Source organism: Camelus ferus, chromosome 16 (assembly GCF_009834535.1).
Source record: "Camelus ferus isolate YT-003-E chromosome 16, BCGSAC_Cfer_1.0, whole genome shotgun sequence".
In the NCBI taxonomy this organism is placed as follows: Eukaryota; Metazoa; Chordata; class Mammalia; order Artiodactyla; family Camelidae; genus Camelus; species Camelus ferus.
In genome coordinates, this window is record NC_045711.1 from 14,604,650 (window position 1) to 14,627,467 (window position 22,818).

The window sequence follows — 22,818 nt, forward strand, 5'->3', positions numbered from 1 at the left end:
GAACTGAACTCTGGGCCTCCGTCCATCAGAAGAGCCGATGGAAGTGGTCCAGCTTCCTTGGCAGTTGCGCTCAGCTGCCCGGTGAATCTCACTGTGTGATCTCTTTCCCTTTCAGGGCTCTGGCCGACATCTTAAGGCAACAGGGACCAATCCCCATAGCACACTGTGAAAGAGAAACTGTCTCGGCTATCGACAGCTCTCCCAAAGAGAACACGCCGGTCAGGTCGTCCTCCAAAAACCACTACACCCCCGTGCGCACAGCTAAGCCGACTCCAGGTAAGTGAGAGCCGGTCACCTTGAGTCTTTGCCGAGGCTGTGAGAGGTTTCGGTGGTGCTGGCCAATCATGGAGCCCTGAGCTGTGAGAGGCTGTAATGGGCCGGTGGGCTCGTGGAAGAGTCCGGGGACTGGCCCCCCTGGAGAGAGCTGGGTGTGCGAGATTGCCGCCGCTGAGTGGAGTGTCCGGGCTGGAGGCGAGCTGACGATCTGTGATTTAGTGAGCATCGGCCTAATTCTCTTTCCCGAGAGGGAGCTTGCAGCAGCCTGGGTGGAGTATGGTCATCCTCTTGCCCACGTGGTGGGAAGATTGAGGCTGCCTAGGACGCTAGATACGTGACAAGAAGTGGCTGCAGTCAAATGTAGAGACTGCTCAAGTGTCGGAACCTCAGACGGCACTGCCCGAGGGCAGGGCTTCTGCCTGTATTGTAGGTGACCGTTTCCTGTGCTCCGTCAGTTCTCGGGATGTGGGATGCATTTCCACATAGGAGCAATATACGTTTGACTCTTACGTGGTCACGACTATAATCCGCACGGAACAATAAACAAAGCGAGGAAATTAGGATCAACAGTATAACCCTACATTCCTGGGGATCTTGCTTCTGTGCCAGGTGTTTTGCTGAGCATTTGACACTGTATTTTCTTTCTTGTTTTTTTCACAGCAGTCTTAAAAGTGCTTCTATTATCCCTGTTTTAGATGAGGGACAGAAAGGTTCAGTGCTTTTCCCAAGGATATATGGTTGGTAAGAAAGCAAGCCCGGATTCAAAGTGAGGCATGTGGGGACCAACAGTCAGGTCTAGAAAACTCTCGTCTCCTAGTCCAGTTTGCGAAAGTGAATGCAAAGTGTCTGAGCGGACAGTGTCCTTCCCAGTGCAGCCGGGGAAGCTGGTTCTCATCGCGAGCGCTACCAGGCAGCCTCCTGCTGACCCCTGTCTCAGGCACAGCTTCCGCTTTGGGACTTGGATTTGGAATCACCACATCTTTCATTCAATAGCTTTTCAAAGGATGGGCTGTATGTTCTGAACTAAACCTGCAATAAAGGTATGTCACCACTAGGTGGTAATGGGTGCGTTCCAGATTCAGACTGTAGCAGACATGCTGTTGAGACCAAATTTGCTCTCTGTTTATTCTTTAATTTTAAAAAATATGTTAAATCGGAAATCACATACTTGCCTTTAAGGTAATAGAGTTAAATCTTTTAAGAATCTGATAAAAGTTAAGGACATCTTCCTCTTCCAAAATATATACATATACATATACCCACCCAATACTTTGCATAGGATTTAAGGGGATTTATAGACCTGATTTAAAAGTAAAGATGAGAGATCCACCTTTGCAAAACAAGTCTAAGATGCATTTTTTAACCTTAATATCATAGATGTTTATAAAGTAAGCAGAACGAATGGGCAAAAACATCTAGACCATTGGTTATCTCCCCAGCAGCGTATTAGAATCACCAAGGAGCTCTTGAAAAAGCTGGTGCCTGGGCCCCATAAATGAACCAGAATTTTTTGGGGTGCTGCTGGCAGCAGTGTTTTCTAAAATCTCTTGAAAGTGATTCTAACATGCAAACAGAATCAAGAGCCACTCGTCCAGAGGGAGTCCTTTACTTTATGAATGAGGACACCGACGGGCTATGCCAGCAGGTTCTCAAACTTGCTGCTCATTGGACTCACCTGGGGAGCTGTAACTATTAAGGGTGCCTGGGCCCCGCCCCCCCCGAGATTATAATTTAATTGATGTGAGGGTGTGACCTGCACATGAGGTGGGGGCATGTTTCTAATACAAGGTGGTTTTAATATGGGAGTTCAAGAATCGCTGGGCTGTGGAAATTGCAGAAAGGTGCCATTCTAACGAACCCTTATTAACGTTGTTCGCCGTGTAATCTAACCTGGGTGTTATGACCATCTTTGAGCGAGGCATTTCTGTTTCTCCCAAGACTCACGGGGGTTTGAAGTCAAGGTTCCCCAGAACCTTGTCTGTGATTCTGGAACTTCAGGTCTAGTTTACCTGCACCCCTCTCTGTTCCGATTTTCTCTGTCTCATACACAAACCAGCTAGTTCCAGCCATTGAGTCCAGACCGATTAAGTGGACAGTCTTGATTTGTCCTTAAATGCCTGACTGGGCGGGAAGGTTTGTCATTTCTTCTGGTTTCTGTGTGCGTCCTCTCCTCTGTTGATCTGAAAAGAGATGCTTATAGTTACATGATTCACCCCTATGTTTTGAGAAATCTGTCCCTGCATTTCTTAAATTGGAACTCTTCTCTTGGCTTTTAGAGGTGGGAATTGTTCCCTGGCCCAGAAAACATTCTCAATGGTGATACTTAAATTTGAAAGCAATTTCATAGCAATCTGCAGCGTCTACAGCTATAATGGACACGACCGCTTTCCCAAATAGCTGGTATCCTTTGCCACGAACCACTGAGCAGAAGTTTAAACACAACTTTGTGTAAGTGTTCCAAGTGGAGATTTATTGCGATTTTTGCTATCGGTCAGATCAGCAAATCACCAATCACGGGAATATGGTTGCAAGAGTCTTGGAGGGGGATCTTAAGGAAGATTTCTGGAAATCCCAGGAGGCATCATAGCATTGAGTTGTTTTACTACTCAAAATACTGTCCCTGGACCAGCCGCATCAGCATCACCTGGGAATCGCAGGCCCCATCTCACCTGCTAGCTGGGAACCTGCATTTTCATATCCTGTCCTTAGACCAGGCAGGGTCCGTGGGGTGGTGTCAGGGAGGAAAGTCCCTGGCCCCGAGCCTTCTGTGCTTGGCTCCTGCCTGAGGCACGTCCTCCGAGGATGAAGGGGCTTTGCAGGGTTTCGTGGGGCTCAGGGCCTTGCATGTCAAAAGCACATGCTCATTTGGCTTAGGGAGTAAAGTGAGGGTCCTGCCTTAATAAGAATAAAAACAGTGATACCTTGAGTGCTGAGTACCTACTCTGTGCTGGGTAGTCTGTTAGGTACTGGATTTATAATAGAGAGTGGATTCTGTAGCATTTCTTAGGTATAGGAGCTCCTATTCCCACATCAGCAGAAAATTCCTTTTCTCTCCTGTAAGACCCTTTTTTCTTAACTCTTCTAGAAATCCCTTTCCAGGTTTAAAAGGGGCTTCAATGTTGGACAGTTACTTTGGACACAGAGAATCAGTGAAGCCCATTTCCATCTCCCACCCCTCAGATCTGGCTGCCTCTAGACCCTCACTCCTCAAAGTGTGGTCCACAGACCAGTCATGACTGCATCCCCTGGGAGCTCGTGAGAACTCAGAACCTGCATTTAACAGGGGCTTCAGGCGATTTGTACACACACTGGAGCTGAAGAAGATCCCTTTAGCACAGCGATCCTCAGCCCTGACTGCACATGGGGACGGTGTGGGCAATGCTGAAAATACTAATGCCTGGCCCTTCCCCCAGAGATTCTGGTTTAATTGGTCTAGGGTAGAACCTGGGTGTTAGAATGTTTCAGAAACTTCCCCCAGGGTTCCACTGTTCAGCAAACTGAGACCCGGAGCCAGAGGGAGATGGTCAAATAAGAACAGCACCCTGGAGGGCTGTGGAGTTTGAGTTCACGTCAAGACACACAAGATCAAGCCCCGGTGGTCCTTCTTAGTGGGCCGCAGGGACACAGCCTCTCCACGGCAGGGGGCGGGGGCAGCGGAGGACTCAGGCTCTTTTGAGAAGAGGGCTGGGGTCGGTCTGCAGCTGTGAGTGGGACACCTGGGCAAAAGCAGGCGCAAGCAGTGATACAGCCGGCCCTCCATGTCTGCGGGGTTTGCATCCATGGATTCAGCCCACCTCGGATCCTTTGCTATAGTTACCATCAGTGGTTGGTTGAATCCGCAGATGTGGAACCCGCAGATGCAGAGGGCCGGCCGTGGGACTTGAGCATCCTCAGAGTTTGGTGTCTGTGGCCGTCCTGGAATCAATCCCTTGGATACCAGGGGCCGGCTGTGTCAGAACTGATCAGAGGGCCAGGCAGAGCCAGGCGTCAGGAAATGCCCCACACCCAGAGTTGCGGGTCCCCTGAGCCCGGGATCTCACAGGCTTGCGGTGGGCTCGCATGACCTTCGTGGATGGGGAAGGGTGGGGACCATGTGTGTTCACCTGGCCTGACTCACTCCCAGAGAACCTAACTTGTCCCCTCCCTGCACGTCAGTGTATGTCACCAGCCAGGAAGCTCTTCCAGAGTTTTCATTATGCGGGCACGATTGATTGAATCATCGTTTGCATCATTGTCCACATGATTGAATTCCATGTCTCTCCCCCTACAACACATGGCTCAAAGGCCCAAACCTTCAGTCACCCGTTTGGTCTTCTGGCTTGGCCAATCCCCATCCTGGAACTGTTTGGGTACCCACCATGAGTAACAAAGACACTCCGTAAAATGGGGTTAATAATAATAGCGTTTGCCCCCTAGGGCGGCTGTGGGAAAGCATGAGATGAAATGAGCTTTAACGTAAAGCGATCCGAGCAGCCTCTGACAGAGGGACACGCTGTTGGAAGTCTGCACTGTCTCATGTGTTGCTCACCAGGCCACACGTGGCTGTTAAGTGCTTGAAGCATGTTTCAGAGCTCACAAGATTTCAAAGAGTTTGCGTGAAAAAAAAGAATGTAAAATATCTCCAAAATTTTTTATATTGATTACATTTGAAATGATAGTATTTTGGATATCTTGGGTTAAATAGAATCTATTAGTAAGATTAATTTCATCTGTTTCTTTTCACTTTTTTTTAACATGACTGCTAAGAAATGTGAAATTACATATGTGGGTCACATCTTTGACTTGCATCCCGTTTACACTGAACAGCTGATTTAAGTGTCAGTGGTATCGAGTGTCTACTGAGTTCAAGTGTCAGTCACGAACAGAAATCCCCTCCATCTCGGGAGCTCCCATTGTAATGGGGGAGACACAAAGTGAACGAGTAAATGATTTCAGAGAGTGCCAAATGCTCAGACACGCTCAGGCAGGTTAGAGGAACACTGGGGAGAGGGAGCTGCTTTTGAGAGTGTGGTCCGAGGTGGCAGTGTTTGACCTGGTACCCAACTGACGAGGAGGAGCCAGCCACAGGGAGAGCTGCAGGAAGAATATTTTAGACAGAGGGACTGGCAGATGCAAAGGCCCTGAGGCACAAGCAAAGCTGGTGTGTTCAAAGAACAGAAAGCAGACACGGGTCTGGAGGGTCGTAAATGAAGAAGCAGCGTGATGAGAACAGAGAGGTAGATACGGGCCGGTCACCCAGGGTTTGGAGGGCACAGTAAGGAATGTGGATTTTATTTCACTGAGATGATCTGGTTTCTGCTTTAACCAGACAGCCTAGCTGGCAGTGGGCTCTGTGGAGAAGCAGGACAACCAGCTAACATTTCTGATAGAAAGGTGGGTTAATGAGGGAGCTTCCTCTGACTTCCTGCTCCACGAGAAGACACCCTTCCCATAACGAAGGCCTGAGCAGCGACGCCCTGTGGGTTTCAGAATCGAGGCCCAAATCCTGACAGGCCTTAGTCCAGGGCTCTTCAACAGGGATTGGCAGACTTTTTTCTGAAAAGAGCCAGATTGTAAATATTTTAGACTCTGTGGCCATAAGATCTCCATTGCAGCTGCAGGACTGTGTCACAGTAACTCTAAATGATGGGCCCCGCTGCGTTCCCGTAAAATGCTGTTTACAAGAAGAGACGGTGGGCAGGGTTAGGCCCATGGCTGCAGTTTGTCCATCCCCGTTCTTCACCTCGCTCTCAAAAGCCTTCCACGGCACCTTCCACAGTGACCTTTGCTTCCACATGACAGGTGACCAGGGACACATCCCTCACCAGGACACTGCGGGGGAATTCATGGTCAGTGCAGGGCCGTGACCCGGGGGGGGGGGGCTCCGTAAAGTCAGGCCCCATGTCCCTCCTCCCTCTCCTGTGACTTGGGCCAGGATGCTGCTGGGATCCCGGTTTCACAGCAGGCGGGTCGATGGGTTATCACGTCACGGCCGAGACCTGGGTCCTCAGCCTCACCTTGGCATTTTATCCACCACCGGGGTGATGATGTCAAAAGCATGCTTATTCCATCACAGGTGATGTGTCACCAGGAGGGGTGGCCAGCAGCCCCCGATGATGACAGGCTCAGGGTTCCAGAGGTCTCCAGGGGCGTGGACACCCCAAGGTTCCATCTGCTGTTTGAAGCTCCTCCTTCGACTTGTATCTCGGATCCCTGTTGACTGCTGGTCCTCAGCCGCCTGGCTCCCTTGCTCCTCGCCCCGCCCCCATGCCTACCAGCTCTGTTCCTTCAGGGTGTAAATGTGCTCCCCCCCACCTTACACAGGAGGAGAGCCCTCCCTCCATTTCACACCCTCCTCCTGCTTTTTCTCTCCTTGACAGTCGAGAGCTTTGCAAAACACTCATCCACACCTGCTGCCTCTACTTCCTCTCCTTCCACCTGCCCCCACCTTCACGCTGGCTCCCATCCCCTTCCCGCAGCTCCCTGGCCCCCTTCACACAGTCCCGGGGGCCAGGGCGCAGGCTCCGCGGGGATCTGCGGCTGGACTGGGCCTCCCACCCCTCTTCACCGAAGCCAACGCTCCGGCCACCCAGGCCCACTCAGTTGCCGGGGAGCAAGTTCTCCCTGGCATCCCAGGCTCCTCTGCTCTTCGGTTTGTCTAGAATATTCTTTCTGCCCACTCTCTCTCAGCCTCCCTGTTCCTCCTCCTCTCCCAGGGCTTGGCTTACCTCCCCTGACCTCTGGCTGGCTCGGCCCCTCCCCTGGGTGCCCGGCCCTGCAGAGTCCAGGGAGTGGGTGCAGGGTGACACCCCAGCTTGGAACCCAGCTGTGCCTCTTCCTGGCGTGGGACCCTGACCAAGTGGCATAGCCTCCCCGGGCCTCTGCTTCCTGGTCTGTAAACCAGGATCGTAATCTCTCCCCTGTGTGTCATAAGGAGGATCAAATGTGTCAGTAAGTAACCTGTCCTGTCCAGTCTCCCTACAGCATGTCTGCTGTCAGCCCAGCTCAGGGCCTGGCACACTCGAGCCTTGATGTGAACAGCACATAAAAATCCTGTGTTGGGTCAGAAAAACCAGTAAGGCCCACGTGGGGAACAGCGGGCTGTGTGAGAGTTGTAGGATGTAGCTGACTGTCTGGTGTGAGTGCACAGAGCCGGTGGTCAGTAGCTCTGGAAACAGAAGATTGCATTGAAAGGACCTTGGATCCGGATCTGGATCCAGGGAGGTGAGCCGCCTGCTCTTCTCATGATTAATGTGTCCTGCTGTAGACACCCATGCCCGGGGCGTCCCAGGGGAGGGACTGGCCCCTGGGAAGCCAGAGAACCTGGTCTTTAAGTGATATTAACAATGGACTTTGCTTTAAAGTACTTTCCATGCGGTGACTTGTTTAAATTTTGTAGTAACCTGATGAGGCAGCCCTACGATCAGGCCCACTTTGCAGATGAGGAGACTGAGGCCCAGGGGGCTGGTCTGGGCCCTGAAGGCAGGCAGTCTGACCCCAGAGCCCACGCCCTGAGGTCATACTGACCAGAGGTGCAGACAGGGCTCCGGGAGCCGCTGCAGCTCTGTGAAGCCTGTCCCCCGGCCATGGGTCCACGCCCTCCCTGGCTGCCTGGTGTAGGACCTGGGCCTGCAGGGAGGACGCCAGAGGAGGGCAGATTGCTCAGCCCGAGGGCAGATATTCTCACGACAAAGTGAGCCCCTCTGCTCCAGGACCGACCACCTTGCCACAAACGGGGCACTGGCCCAGGATGCATTTAAGCAGGGGGCTGGGGGAGCCAGGGGGCATTTTCAGCTGGGCTGCGGGCTGGCCTCGCTGGTTCTCCCTTTCTGAGAGTGTAGTAGGACGAGTAGCTAGCCTTTGAGGGCTGACTGCTCAGAGCTTGCTCCTGCGGGTGCTCTCACTGCCCCAGCAGAGAGGGGGCTGCAGGGGCCGGCCGGTGGGGCGGCCTGTATGGTGGTGGGGGGGGGGGCTTGTCAGTGGCGGAGGTGGGTCTGGCCCAGGCAGCCTGATCCTGAGCTCACGCCCCTGGAGGCCACACCAGCTCGGTGTCCTCTTGAGATTCTGTGAGCCCCGGGGGCAGAGCCCAGCTTGGGCCAAATCGCCATCCCGTCCTCGGTGCTAGGCTTGTCTTGAGTGGAAGGGCTCCTTCCCGCTTCACCACTTGATGCCGTTTGGGAAGTGAGTCCTGAGCTTGTTCCAGTCCTGTGTGGGGGGTGGGTGAACGGCTTTTCCCAGCCCAGGGTTGCCTCGAGAAGGGGTGCGCCCCACGCGGAGCCTCCCGAAGCCCCAGGAGCTGCCCCTGCCCTGGCCAGGCCAGTTGTGCCCGACGCATCCTTCCAAACCCAGGACCTCGTCCTGCCGGGGAGCTGCCAGGGCTTGGTCAGCCCGGCTGGGGAGGCAGCCCGCGCGGGGGGCAGACGGAGCCCGATCTCACCATATGGCCGGGGAGCGGGGAGCGCCGCTGAGCCGGCCCTCTAATTACTCACCGCACCCAGGAAGCAGGAGGATTTAGAGTACGTTCCGGCTGTTACCAAAGTGAGATGCGGGGGAGAGGGAAAGCCGGAGCGCTGCGGACGGGGTTAGAATTCACAATGACCTCGGTGAGTCGGCAAAACCGAGGGCCGATAGAACACAGTGCAGTGAGGACAAGAGCGAGAGGGCTCTGGGCAGGCAGGACAAATTGTCAAGGGCTGGGGGCAGCGGGGTGCATGGCCCGGCCCACAGGGTGGCGAATGGTGAGAGCTCCGTGGGTGAGGGGATCCCAGCCCCTATCCAACTGGGCATCAGGGGTCTTCATTCCCAGGGGCTCCAAGTCCATCACCTACACAGTAAAGCATATTTAGGAACCAAGGATGGAGGAGGAGGTGGCATCGAGCCACCCTTCGCTAGATGTGAAGCACCCACTATGTGCTGAACCAGGCGATGGATAAGATGCAGTCCCAGCCTCAGGAGCTTAAATCCAGGAGCAGAAAGACTAGACCACATAATAGAAAGATAACCAGCCACACAGGTGCCTCATCAGAATTAGCCACGTGCTCGGCAGGTTCACAGGGAAGGGTGTCTGGTTAAGGCAGGAGTCACCAAGTGCCTTAAAGGATGGCCGGATTACATGGGCGAGGGAGATGGCACAGAGTGCTTCTGGCTGGTGAGCTGGGGACACCAAGAACCTTGAAGGCAGGGATGCTTAAGGGACCAGCAGTTTGCAAAGCAGAGCAGCGACCAATTCCTTTGGAAGAGTTGGTTGTAGCTTTTCTGTAAACAGGCAGTAGTGATTAAAGAGCCGACGGAAAGGCCAGAAGGAACTGGAAGTCTTTGTCCTGTTGGAAGAGGCTGCTCTGAGCAGGAGACTTTTCTTTTCCCTTCTCTAAACATAAGGGCTGTGTCCCCGGAGGGCAGGAAGTATGTGGGAAGAAGGGGTGCTTGCTGGGGAGGTACCATCTGGCTCAGTTGCGCTAATGATGGGGCGGGGGTGGGGCGAGGTTGGACCCTGCAAGGGGACTTGTGTGGGCCTCAGGTGAGAGGTGCCCAGGGGCAGAGGCACGAGGCCCACAGCCTTTTGGCAGCTCCTTACGAGGAAGGAAAGAGGGAGGTCAGGGTGGGATTCAAGGCACACTGACTCCTTGGTTCACACAAAAACAATTTGGCCTTTCACTGGATATCAGGCACCGAGGATGTGGGAGGGAACAAAGCCGAGTCCCCAGAAACAGCACTTGCATGCAGTTGGAAGAGGCAGAAAAGAAATTCATAAACATACGGCATAAAATCAGGTACTGGCAAGAGCTTCGAGAGAAGTAGGGCAGGAAGAGGGAGGAGAGGGTGATGAGTGTTGGGAGGACGCAGCCTGGCTTGAAGATAGTACCCTGATTACTGATAAAATTACTAAAGCAGCGACCTGAATGACGGAGAACAAGCCACATGTGACTGTGTATATACTGGGCAGAGATGGGAGCCGTCCCGGGTGTTTGGGGAACAGGAAGACCAGAAGGGCTGGAGTGGAGAGAGCCAGGGTAGAGACATGGTAGTGGATGAAGTCAAAGAAATGGGATGTTACTAGGGTCTTGGGTTTCATTCTGGGTGTGATGGGAGCCATCGTGGGGTTTGCAGCAGAGAAGTGTTGTGATTTGACTTGGATTTTATATGATCACTATAGTTAACATCATCAGAATAGACCCTGGAAGGGCGAAGATGGAGGTAAGGAGGTGTGGGAGAGGTGGGAGCTATTGCACCACCCAGGAGATGGGAAGGAGATCGAGGCTTGGATGGTAGTAACCGAAGACATAAGAAAGACTCAGCTTCAGGGCACATTTATTTATTCTTAACATCTTAAATCATTTTAAATCAGTGAAAAATTTTTAAGTGATTGAATGATGCAGTGAATACCTGTATGCCTTTCACCAGTTGTTAACACTTGCCTCTCCCTCTCTCGTCTTCTTCCTTCTCATCACCACCATCACCACCATCATCACCATCACCACCATCACCACCGCCATCACCACCATCACCGCCGTCATCACCATCACCACCATCATCACCGTCATCACCATCACCACCACCATCACCACCATCACTACCATCATCACCATCACCAACATCATCACCATCATCACATCACCACCATCATCACCGCCGTCACCACCATCACCACCATCATCACCGCCGTCATCACCATCACCACCATCATCACCGTCATCACCATCACCAGCACCATCACCACCATCACTACCATCATCACCATCACCAACATCATCACCATCATCACATCACCACCATCATCACCGCCATCACCACCATCACCACCACCACCATCATCCTATCTGAACCATGTGAGAGTAAGATCTCATGCAGATATCATGACACACGATTCTTCATTCCTAAGTACTCTATTGTGCATCTTCTAAATTCAAGAATGTTCTCCTACATAACCATGCAACGATGACTAGATTTATGAAATTCATCTTTGTTACAATACTAGTACCTGATAAAGAGCACAGGGTTTATCTGAAAGTAGAAATGGCAGCACTTGCTAATGGATTATATGGAGGGTATGAGGGGAAGATAGGAGTCACAGATGACTTCAAAGATTTTGGCTGGAGCAAATGGTTGATGGCATGGCGAGGCCAGTGCAAGGACCTGGAATGAATAGTGAGAGCTCTTACCCCAGAGAAATGAGGAAGGGTCTGAGTGTTGGCAGGTGAGCTGAGCTGGGCTTCCCAGTTCTCCAGTAGCTATTGCCACACTGCTTCCACTTACATCACATTAGCCAGTGTCATCTTTCTTTTGTGTGGCCACATGACCAGTTAAAATATGGGCATTCTTTTACTAGAGAAGAATGGCTCATGGGGGGCAATTAATGATCAGCATCACTGTGTGACCTGGAAGCGGGCTGGGCCTGGGCGATGCTTTCTGCCACAAAGCATCAGTGTAAAAAGCCATCCTGGGTGATGAATCACTGTGGCTACCATCTGTGCTTCCCACAGCACTAACAATTAGTTGCGTCCAAAAGTGGACTGTAGATGCACAGGATGGGCAAGGCCACTGGGGCACCCCTGCAGGAGTGTCTGAAAGCTCTGAAGGAGCTGTGTTTCCGTTTTGGATTCTGATGAAGAAGGTAGAGAACTTTGCCACAATTGCAAAGCCAACACATTTTGGGAAACCTCTGTGGCGAGTCCCAGCTCTGGGTCCCTGGCTGTGTGAGCTCCTTAGAATCCGAGACCATGTCCTATTCACCTTTGGGTCCCCACATCCTTCGCTGCCGGGAACTCTGGGCTCTCCCGCACCCTGTATCCTAGCCCATGCCTGCTGAATGAATGAAGAAATGGCAATCAATTTAGATGATTCAGGAGTTTTACAAGATGCAGCAAAGCCAATTTTTCCTAAATAGAACATTTGTGGAGGTTTTGCCAGAACTATCTAGAAAGCATGTCAATGTGGCCATTGCCTCAGCCCAACCACCTACCCCTGCATGGAGGCAGGAACAGCCTCTTCTGGATAAAGACCCCTGAGTGGGAGAGGGAGACAGCCAGCAGCTGGCCGAGAGCCCTCACTTACCCTGCCCTCTGCTTCTCGATTCTGATCTGTAGTCAAGCTTTATATTTCCCTTTGTGTGTGTTTAGCTTAGGGATTTATCACTGCAGCTTAGATCTGCGATGAAATAGATAAGCCTGCACTTTAATAAATGTGGCCTTTCTTTCCCCATAAGAATTAAATTAAAGGAAATGGGGCCTCAGAGGAGGCCAGGCAGGGCAGGCAGGTGGAGCTGGGTGGCCGGGGCCGTGAGACGACACTGCCCGCCAAACGGCTCCAGGAGGGGGACTGCTGGGGTGCAGTTGGGGTCATTTTACAAGGAGGTGATAGGGCATCCCTGTGGCAGAGGAAGAGCCCTGTGTTTCCCATGGAAAGAAGCTAGAACAGCGAAGTCTGGGGCTTGCTGTGGAATCCTTCCTTGAGTGAGCAGTTTGGGTCCCCAAGTTGACTCCTCCTTCAGGTGCAGCTGCAAAGACGCTTTGCCTGTAGCCCTTTGGAAAGGACGTGGGTGTGAGGTCAGGGGCTACAGGACTCTACCAGGCCACGGTCTCAGCTCCAGGACAACTGGAGAAGCACCCCTGTAGTGGGAAGTGAGTGAGCTGTGTGACCTTGAGCAAAGACTTAACCTCTCTGGACCTCTGTTTGCTTTTCTCTCCATGAGAATGCTAATGTCTACTGGTAGGATCCTTGGGGAGGTAAGTGGAGATGAATTTAAAGCAATTAGCACGTCCGGGCCCGTGATAGATGAGCAGTAAATGGTGCGCACTGGCCTGATTATTACAGAGTCTGAATCAGTGTTGCACAATCATCGTAGATGTTTCCTTCCATGGCCTTCAGGACAGGCAACTCTGTAGTTTCCATGGGCCCATATGAACTCACTATCTTAAGAGGCAATAGGATAGGAATCCTTTGAGTATCCTAATTGTCACCTGCAGATGACAGGACTGAAGTTCAGAAAGGCTGACTAACTTCCTCAAGGTCACACAGCTTGTACGTGGCCGTGCAGTGCCAGGAGTGGTGCCAACAGCTGGTAAAGACAGGCTTGCCCAACCCTCGCGGTGGAACATTGCTTCCAGCCCTCCTAGTAGTTTTCATTCACAGCCATAAGGTCACGGAGACCAAGAACATCAGAGAACAGAGGGAGAGAGAGAGAGACGAGGCAGGGCAGTGACCTGTATTTTCAGTTTTCATTAGCAGACTCACGCTCTCAGGGCTGCTGGGCAAACACCTGGCTCCTTAGATTTTCCTGTAAAGGAAGCTCTCGGTGACTTTCAGAGCCCTGAGGGTTTGGCTGGAGCTGGCCAGCAGCCTCCAGCCCGTGGGCTCGTGTGGGTCAGAAGGGCTGAGTGGGCACGCTGAGCCTTGTGGTTCTCTAAGAAGGAGTGAGGGGTTTGCCTATATAAACATTCTTAAACAGGAGCCACTGAAGAAACAGGCATTGATAGCATTTATGTTTATGTCGTTGCTGCATAAAGGTTTGCTTAAGCACCTTACAGCTCTTTCTGTGAAGCTTCGTCTGGGATGTACGATTGCTGTGACTGAAATGTCCTCCAGGTATATGGAGATTCATTAATCTACTTATTCATCTATTATTAATGGAGTCCTGACCCTGCTGCAGGCGCTGTGGAATGAATGATGGCGTTCCAAGCCCAGGGAGAACTCACAGTCTGAGTAAATAAGACGTAGACTCTTGAAGAGTGACATAGCAGTGTGAGAGTTAGAAATCTGCACGAAACTATGATTAAAGAATTGTTCACTTACCATCCATAGGAATAGGGTGCTGCCCTTAGGCCAGTGGCGAGGGAGATTGAAATACAGCATATGCAGCCATGTGAGTGGAGGGGTGCACATGAGTCGTGTCCGGACTTTCATAGAAACAGAAGCATCTGCAAAGCTCATTCGTTCACTTAGGCTTTGGGGAGTGCCTGCTGCATTCCAGGCACTGTGTCAAAGACTGAAATGGCCGAAGGAGGCACCTTGAAGGTGGTGGATACTGAATATGTCCTTGAAGGGTAGATAAAGAGTTGGATGGTCAGAAAGCTCAGGAGGGATTGGCCAAGGTAGGAATGGGATAGATTAAGGTAACCCATTGGGTTAAAAAGAGTGGGCATCACAGGACAGAGATTAAGCCTGTGCTTTTGAAGTAACATGCTCATGGTGGGGTGCGAGGTGAATAGCAGGAGAGCAGGTTAGAGAAGAGGATTGGAAACAGAATGTGGAGGCCTTGAATGCTAGGATTTGCTCGAGGGGAATGTCTGAAGGGAACACCGTAGTGATAGTGGTGTCCACAATTACGTTGATACCCACTTTCTAACACAGATGACCATTATTTGTAGCTAGTGTATAAAAATACAATTGATATTTAGTTATTTATGAGGAGAGATAATTAGGTTTATTTAGTGTTTATTTATTCTTAGAGGAGGTGGTAGGGATTGAACCCAGGACCTCATGTACACCAGGGATGCACTCTACCACTTGAGCTGTATCTTCCCCACATGATTGATTTTTATATAATGACCTTGTATCCTGCAAATTTGCAAATTCCCCTATTAGTTTTATTAGCTTTTTCATAGACTCCTTAGGGTTTTCTATGTAGGTGGTTATGTCATCTGTAATATTTTACTTCTTCCTTTTTTAGTGGATGCATTTCATTTCTTTTTCTTGCCGTATTGCACTGGCTAAGACCTCCTTTACAGTATTGAGTCAGAGTGGTGAAACTTTGTTCCTGGTCTTGAGGAGAGAACATTGAGCCCTTTACATTGTGGTGTATGCTGCATCTACACTCAGAGATGCCCCTTATCAAGCTGAGAAGCTTTCCTTTTGTTGCTAGTTTGTGGGGAGTTTTTATCAGGGGTGGATATTGGATTGTGTCTATTTCTGTACCGTCTTCTGTATCTATTGAGATGATCATGTGGCTTTTCTTTTTAGCCTAATTTAGTGAATTACATTGGTTGGTTTTCAGATATTCAAAAACCTTGCATTCCTGGCATGAGTCTTACTTGGTCATGATTTCTTATCATTTTTATATATTATTGGATTTGATTTCCTAAAATTTGGTTAAGAACTTTTTGTGTCATTGCTCATGAAAGATATTGGTCTGTAGTTCTATTTTCTCGTCATGTTGGCTTGGTGTCAGTGTGAATTCTGATCTCATGGAATGTATCAGGAAGTTTTCCCTCCTTGAATTCTGTGGAAGAATTTTTGCAGAATTCACTAGTGAGGTCTTCTGAGCCTGGAGCTTTGTTTATTTTTTATAGGAAGATTTTCAAACTAGAAGTTCAGTTTCTTTAATACATAGAAGGCTATTCAGATGATTTCTTTTTTGAAACAACCAGGCATGACTGAAAAAACACTTCAAAACTTTGCTGAAGTCTCTGATCCCAGAGCATTCTCAAAATATAACTCAAAAAAAGCCAGTGACCGGCCAGCTGCCTTGACACGGTGTTATATTCAAAGAAGCAATAGTCAAATACCCAAACACAACTAAAAAGCCCTTTGAATCTTTACTTGTTCTTTAGGAAGGAAAACAAACCAACAAACAAAGGGACCTATGAAACATTCGTGGTATACAGCAAATTTAAGCAATGAAAGTAATTTAAACATTAAAACAATTAAAAAAATTTTAAAAACCTTTCCTCATCTTCCTCACTCTCAGCCCCTCACATAGCCACAGGAGCCGCTTCCCCAGACCCTCGCTTTGCCCACAGAGCTCCCTGAAACTCACCCCCGGTCTCTACAGGTCTTCCCTGTCCTGACTCTGTAAATTGACTTACACTGTCTTGCTCTTTGGAATACTCTTGTTTCCCTGCTACCGAGACTGTGAACATTAGAGTAGAGTCTGGAGCTGACTCACTGTGGGAGAAAGTAGACTCGGGTGAGGGGCAGGAGGGCAGATGGTCTGGGTGAAACAGACTCGTTTATTTGCAGTCGCACCGCGTGCTCACCATTGTAACCTAGAGACACAAGTGAACGAGCCTCCTCCCCACCCCCCAGCCTGAGAGGCACCGGTCAAGCACCAGGTGCCAGGAGAGGCCACCTCGCTGAGACTCTGAGTCTGCAAATTGGAATTTAGATGGAGGTATTCACTTTGATTTTCCCAAAAGCCACATTCCACATTCAGGCTTATAGAGTGGAGAACTCAACACAGGTTTTCATTAAAAAACAGTCCTGCTGTTTGTATGTGATTGGCTCCAGGGCAGTTTAATTGATCTAGGGGAGGGGAAAAATCATTGAACTTGGAGCAGAAGATCTGGAGGGTTTTTTGTTTTTGTTTTTTTTCCAACCAAATCTTCAGATTTTTCATTTGATGAGTGAAGATAAAACTTTCTACTTCTCAGAGTTTTTGAGCTCTGTAATAGTTCACAAAAATATTAACTGTTACATACTGTCCGTTTAGACCATATACATAATAAAATTCATTGCATTCATATAGCATTTCACAAAAGCAAACATATGTATGTACATGTGTGCGTAAGTGAGTTAATTGTCACATCACTGGAGGAAGAGGTACTTATTTTCATTTAACAGGTGGTTCTGTCTGGAGATCCGGAAGGTTTAATTAATATATCCATCATCATACAGCCTGCAGGTATTAAAACCCAAACTTGAACTCACGTCTTCTGATTCAAGGTCTGTTTTTCCTTCTACTTCTCCTTTCTGCCCTGATTACGGCTCAATCACATGTTTGTCTGCCACAATATCAAAATCAAGTCAGTCTGAAGCTTCATGCCGGATAAACTCAGGCATGTGCTTACTTTTCTGTCCTTTCCAATCTGAATTAAGCCTGTCACTTTAAAATGGTGTCGGCAGACACTGCACAAACCACATAGCCCTGGCACCGTGCTTGGGGAACTCGGGAGCTCTTGGTTGCGTACGAAGATACCATGTGATAATGCAGAGACTCCACACCCATATTTTGCTGGAACAGGGAAGGAGCATATACTGGCAGTAAGGTGTGGGTTTGGATTTCAAGAACATAAAACTCTAGTGGCTAATAAGCAAATTCCAATTTTGTTCTGCGCTGTTGGGAGGGAGCATATTTCTATTGCTCTTAGGGAAGCATAGTGGAAAATAGCCTAGAATTCTTTAGCCTGAGCTTTACGTGAAGTTTGCACTTTAGGCTTGATGGGTTTTTTGGTGGGTGATTGTTCCCCAGTTCCTCTTTTGTTCTCCTAAACTTTCCTCACTCAGAAGTTCTTGTACTTCTGCACAGAAAAACTCCATTAGAAAACGCTGACTCCTGTATCAGCACCTCAAAACGCCATATACACCCACACTCACCCTTACCTAGTGAAGAATGGGAGAAGTGGTTTCTATCATGTGGGATTATGTTCAATTTCACATAACAGAAAACTGACCAACTGTGGCTGAAAAAAATAAAGGCTGATTTTTTTCATCTAGTCAGAAGTCCAAAGGTAGGCCACTTCTGGAGTTGGTTCAGCTGCTCAGCAGTACCTCCTGAGAATCAGACTTTTCCCATCCTTTCCTTCCCATCTTCTCTCTTCACCTTATGCTTATGACCTCAAGGTTGCAAGATGGCTGCCACAGCTCCAGGCTTTATATTTACATTCCAGGAATGGGGAAGGGCAGTGCCAGAGACCTTTATTTAGCTGTACATATTGCTGCCCTAAATAATGTATGTTTTGTTACAAGGAAGGAGAGAGACGCTGAGTGGATAACTCCCAGTGTTTGCCCGGTCTGTTGAATTTACTTTCTTCCATCTTCTCATGGGCTCAAAAGGGCTTCTGTTTATGTGCTCCCTTTAGCAAATCTCTCTATAATAAAGTGATTTTTGATGTCCCTTGGAATTCATTCTGTTTTTTTTTTTTAATGACTCCATTAATGCTATGTTATACTTCTATAGTACTTTACATTTTCACTGACCTGGTCCCCTTTAAACTCGACAGCAGTCATGAGGTAGAGTGTTAATCACCTCCATCCTTCAAGGGAGGAAACTGAGACCCTAGAAGTTTAGTGATGTGTTCCGCCCTGGTCCTCCCTGTCCAGGGCTCTGCCCCACTGCACCACCTCTGCTTCTCTGATCCAGAGTTGATGCGGCTCCGAGCAGGTGCTGCCCCATGGTGACTCGTCTGACCCTGTGGCCTGCCGCTCAGCCCAGGATGCTGAACCTGGTGTCGTTTTGCAAACTCATGTGGCATTTTGCTGATGTGAAATCAACCTGGAAAAATATCCTGGAAAATATTCACCAGGTTTCAGGTTTCACTGATGCACACAGTCACGTACACACATGTACCTTAGCGATAAATCTTCGCAGATAAGGCTCTGCGATTGGGGCATCTGCTCGTTCCTGCTTGATCTGAGGAGCTTCAGACGCGTGGTTAGGAGTCTGAGCTGGGATAAGGTTTGCACATGCCATGTGGTGTGTCAGACAGCCGGGCAGATTCCTCCTCCTGCGGCTGGGAGGCAGCGCGCGATGTTTGTGCCAGTGGCTGCCGTTTTCCTCCTTCCCTTCAGCCTGTTTGTTGCAAGTGACACTCCTGGGGGACGAGGGGGTGATGCTTTATATATCCCGCCACCTTCTGTGCCCTGAGAAGGGCAGATCCTCCCTGGCAGTTGGGAAAGCACACGTCTTAACAAGGAGAGAGGGGGATCATTTCTCTGTCTGAAATCATGATGCGGACGCCTCTCCAGAAATGAATCCAGCAGGCAGCATGGGGTCCTTCAGCGGGGGAGTTAATTCAGTTTGGCAAATACACATTTAATGAAAACTTACTTGAGCAACATTAAGGACCCGCCCTTTCCATTTGTGGGGCGTGTGTAGTTCATGTGCCCAGTGGGTCTATCTTTACTATTTAAAAAAATTGTGGCCAAGATGGAGATTAGAATGGCTGAGAAGTGGCCCTTTGGCAATTGGTAGAAGCTGGCGGCTATGGTGACAACAGTTGGAGTGGGAGGGAGGGTGGTACACAGTGACTGTCAGGTTGAGGTGAGGCCCCAGGTGGGACATGCATCCTTGAACTTGAGCTGTGCTACCCATGGCGTCAGCAGGAGCAAATGTGCCTCAAACAAGGGAGGTCCACCCCTCATGGCCTACGCACCTCATACCCCACAGACCAGGCCTTGTCACTGACAAGGGCATCCTTCTTTACGGAAGATTCAGGAACAGGTATACAGGGCACACATCTCTGCATCCTGAGCTTACACAACCCTGTGCCTTTGTTTTTCCTGTTCTCTGTGCTAGGAATTCCCTTCTCCCACCTGACCACCTAGGGAATCCTTGTCATCCTCTAAGCCTTAGTAGAAATGCCACTTCCCCTGGGAAGCCCTCCAGGATACACCTCCTCCCTTCCTCCACATCCACATGATCCCCTCCTACCCCTCTGTAGTTTTTGCCTTGTACTTCTAGTTAGCACTCCCATCGCCCTGCCCTTTATCAAGGCCATGTGTCTGGATGTTGCTAGAATGTATCCAAGGAGAGTCATATCTGTCACTGGGAAAGAAATGTTGCTGATGAGGCAGACAAGGACTTTCTCCCATGGAAGTGAGAACTAACATCCATTTCCCTTCAAAGGAACCAGAACCCAGTCTCAGGGCAAGCTCTTTCATTAGGTGAAATGTCTGTTCAGATCTCATAGAACCCAAGGACATTGCGTCCAGAATTTCATAATTCGTGTACCTAATTAAGTGACATGAATTGGGAAACTCTCAGATGTAGAACACTGCGCAGGATTCGGGAGGAAGAACTTCAAAGTGTTTATTAGAATGATGGAAAAGAAGAGGTGATACCCTGCATGCCTCATATAAATATTGTGGCTGAAGTTTACTGATACAGGGAAGGAAGCATCCCAACTCAGATGTGACTATTCTGTGCTCTCGCAGGATATATGTGCCTATTGAATGCTTTCCCCTTTCTGTTACTTTAATAGTTTTTGTTACTCGAGTAAAACATTTTCATTACAGAAAAATGTGAAAATGCAAGTGAATAAGAGAAAAATAATCTTACTCATAACCACCGGTTGACATTTTGGTCTTTATTTGCATATATATCTGAATTTTTAAAATGAGACCACGCAGTGTTTCAAAGCCTATTCTTTTCGCTTCACCGTATATCATAAATATCTTTACATATTGATAAGTACACATGTAGAACATCATTTTTAACAGCCCTTTTTTTTTTGCTATGGAAAATTTTAAGCATATGTAAAAATATGATTGTCCCTCGGTATCCACTGGGAATTGGTTCCAGGATCCCTGCGGATACCAAAATCTAAAGATGCTCAAATCCCCGTATATAAAATAGCACAGTACATGCATATAACCCACACACATCCTCTTGTACAGTTTAAAACTACTGTATATAAAATAGATAAACAGCAAGGCCCTATTGTACAGCACAGGAAACTATACTCAATATCTTGTAATAACCTGTGATGAAAAATAATATATATAATTGTGTAACTGAATCACTGTGCTGTACACCAGAAACTAACACAACATTGTAAATCAATTATACTTCAATAAAAAAAGTCATCTCTACGTTACTTATAATACCTAATGCAATGTAGATGCTATATAAATAGTTGCTGGCACATAGCAAATTCAAGTTTTGCTCTTTGGAACTTTCTGGAAATTAAAAAAACATAAATTTTTTTCAATGTGCAGTTGGTTGACTCCACGGATTCAGTACCCATGGATATAGAAGTCTGACTGTAGAGAAAATAGTGTATATAATGAACCCGCATGTACCATCACCAACTCCCCAAATTGTCAGCTGACAGCCAGTCCCATTCACGCATAGCATCTCCATGCCCTCCACCCCATCACACACACACACCACACACACACACACAAACACACACACACACAAAACCACTGTTACCCAGATTACTATGAAGCAAATTCCAGATATGACATTCGTTCATCTATGCATATTTAAGACTGAGTCTCTGAAAGAAAGGACTCTTAAAAACACACACACATCCACAATACCATTCCCTCACGTAAGGAAATTAACAGTGCCTCCTTAATATCACCAGACACGCAGCCAGTTACGAATCGCCTTTTGTAGCTGCATAGGCCCTTTTCATAGAGCTGCAGCATCACTTATCCATCTGGTACCCTGGTGTTGGCCATAGAAGATAGTATCTTTGTTTGTCACTATTTCAAATCAGTGCAGCGAATAACTCTGACAAAAATGTTTGCATACCTGTCTATTCTCTTAGGATAAACTGCTAAAAATGGCATTGCGGAGTCAAAGGCTGTGTGGATTTTTAAAGACTTTTATCCCAAAGTGCCCAATTTCCTTCCAGTTGGTTATACTCATTTACACAATTCATGAGGAGTACAGGAGATGGTCTGATTATTCTTGCAGTCTTATTTATTCTTCTATATAAACGTAAGAATTATTTTGTCAAAATAAAAATACGATAGATCTAGTTTTTATTTTTGACTGCACTCTTATATTATTTATAGATTAATTTGTATTATAATACTGAAAATTCCTGTCCAAGAACAAGCATTTTACATCCTTCAGGAAATAGAGTATGTTTTGTTCATGTGCATTCCCCACACTTCTTTTAAAAGACTATGTATTTTACATAATTTTCCGTAATTGTGGATAGGCTACTATTTTCTTTTCTCCTTCTGTGTTTCTCCCCAATGCCCCAACTAAGTATTGCTGCTATAAATTACGGAATAAATACTGTATGTTTTTTATTCTGTTATTGTCAACGTTACTGAAATTTCTTACTAGTTTCACTGAGTTTTTTTCCAGTTGATTTTCTTGAATTTTCTAGATCTGTGTTTCTATCATCTAGTATTTTGACTCTTTCTTTGAAATATTCTTAACCTTTTATTTCTTTTTCTTGTGTAATTGCACTGGCGAGCACTCCAAAATAAGGCTAAATGATGGCAAGGGGAGTGGCATCAGCATTTCATTTCTAATTTAAGTGGAAATGGGTTTGTTTCTGGTTAATTTCTGCTTGATGGTGGCTGTTGGCTTCTAACTGATCTCAACTGAGGATTTTAAAAAATATTGTAAAACATTTAACACAGAACCTTTCAAATAGTCAACACAAAACAGAGGTTTTTGTTACTATATTTTTACCATGAAAAGAGGTACATTTTAATTTCCTTTCATTAAGATTGATTTTAAAATTAAGAATGGATGTTGAATTTTATCTGTTGCATCATAAGGGGTATTTACTTAAATAGTTACTTATATTTTTCTCTAATTTGTTAATATAAGGATGTATTAGCTTTGATATATTCCTCTTTCTTGGCGTATAAAACCAATTTGATCAGAAGTATGTTATTCTTTTAAAAAAATGCTGGATTCTAGTTTCTAATTCTTTATTTGGAGTATACGCATTTAATTTCATGAGTTAAGCTGTCATTATTTTTCAGAGGTATCTTTGTCCAGGTTGGAGATGAAGGTTATGCTAGCTTTGCAAAATGAATTGGGAATTTTGCTTTCTATCTTTCTTCCCCACCCCTCAAGTCTGTTCTGGGAAAGTCTGAAGGAGCTTACCTGTGAAACTGCCCTGGGCAAGAACCTTAAAAAAATATACACATACA

The 22,818-nt window shown here is 47.8% G+C and overlaps 1 protein-coding gene across 1 annotated transcript in view; it reads left to right on the plus strand.

Moving 5' to 3' along the window:
- Nucleotides 1-22,818, plus strand: part of SHISA6 (shisa family member 6) — a 378,159-nt gene that overhangs the window by 168,426 nt on the left and 186,915 nt on the right. Inside the window, exon 11 of the mRNA XM_032498808.1 lies at nucleotides 116-276. Within this exon, the coding sequence (XP_032354699.1) occupies nucleotides 116-276 (161 nt within the window). The remainder of the gene's footprint in view (nucleotides 1-115; nucleotides 277-22,818) is intronic.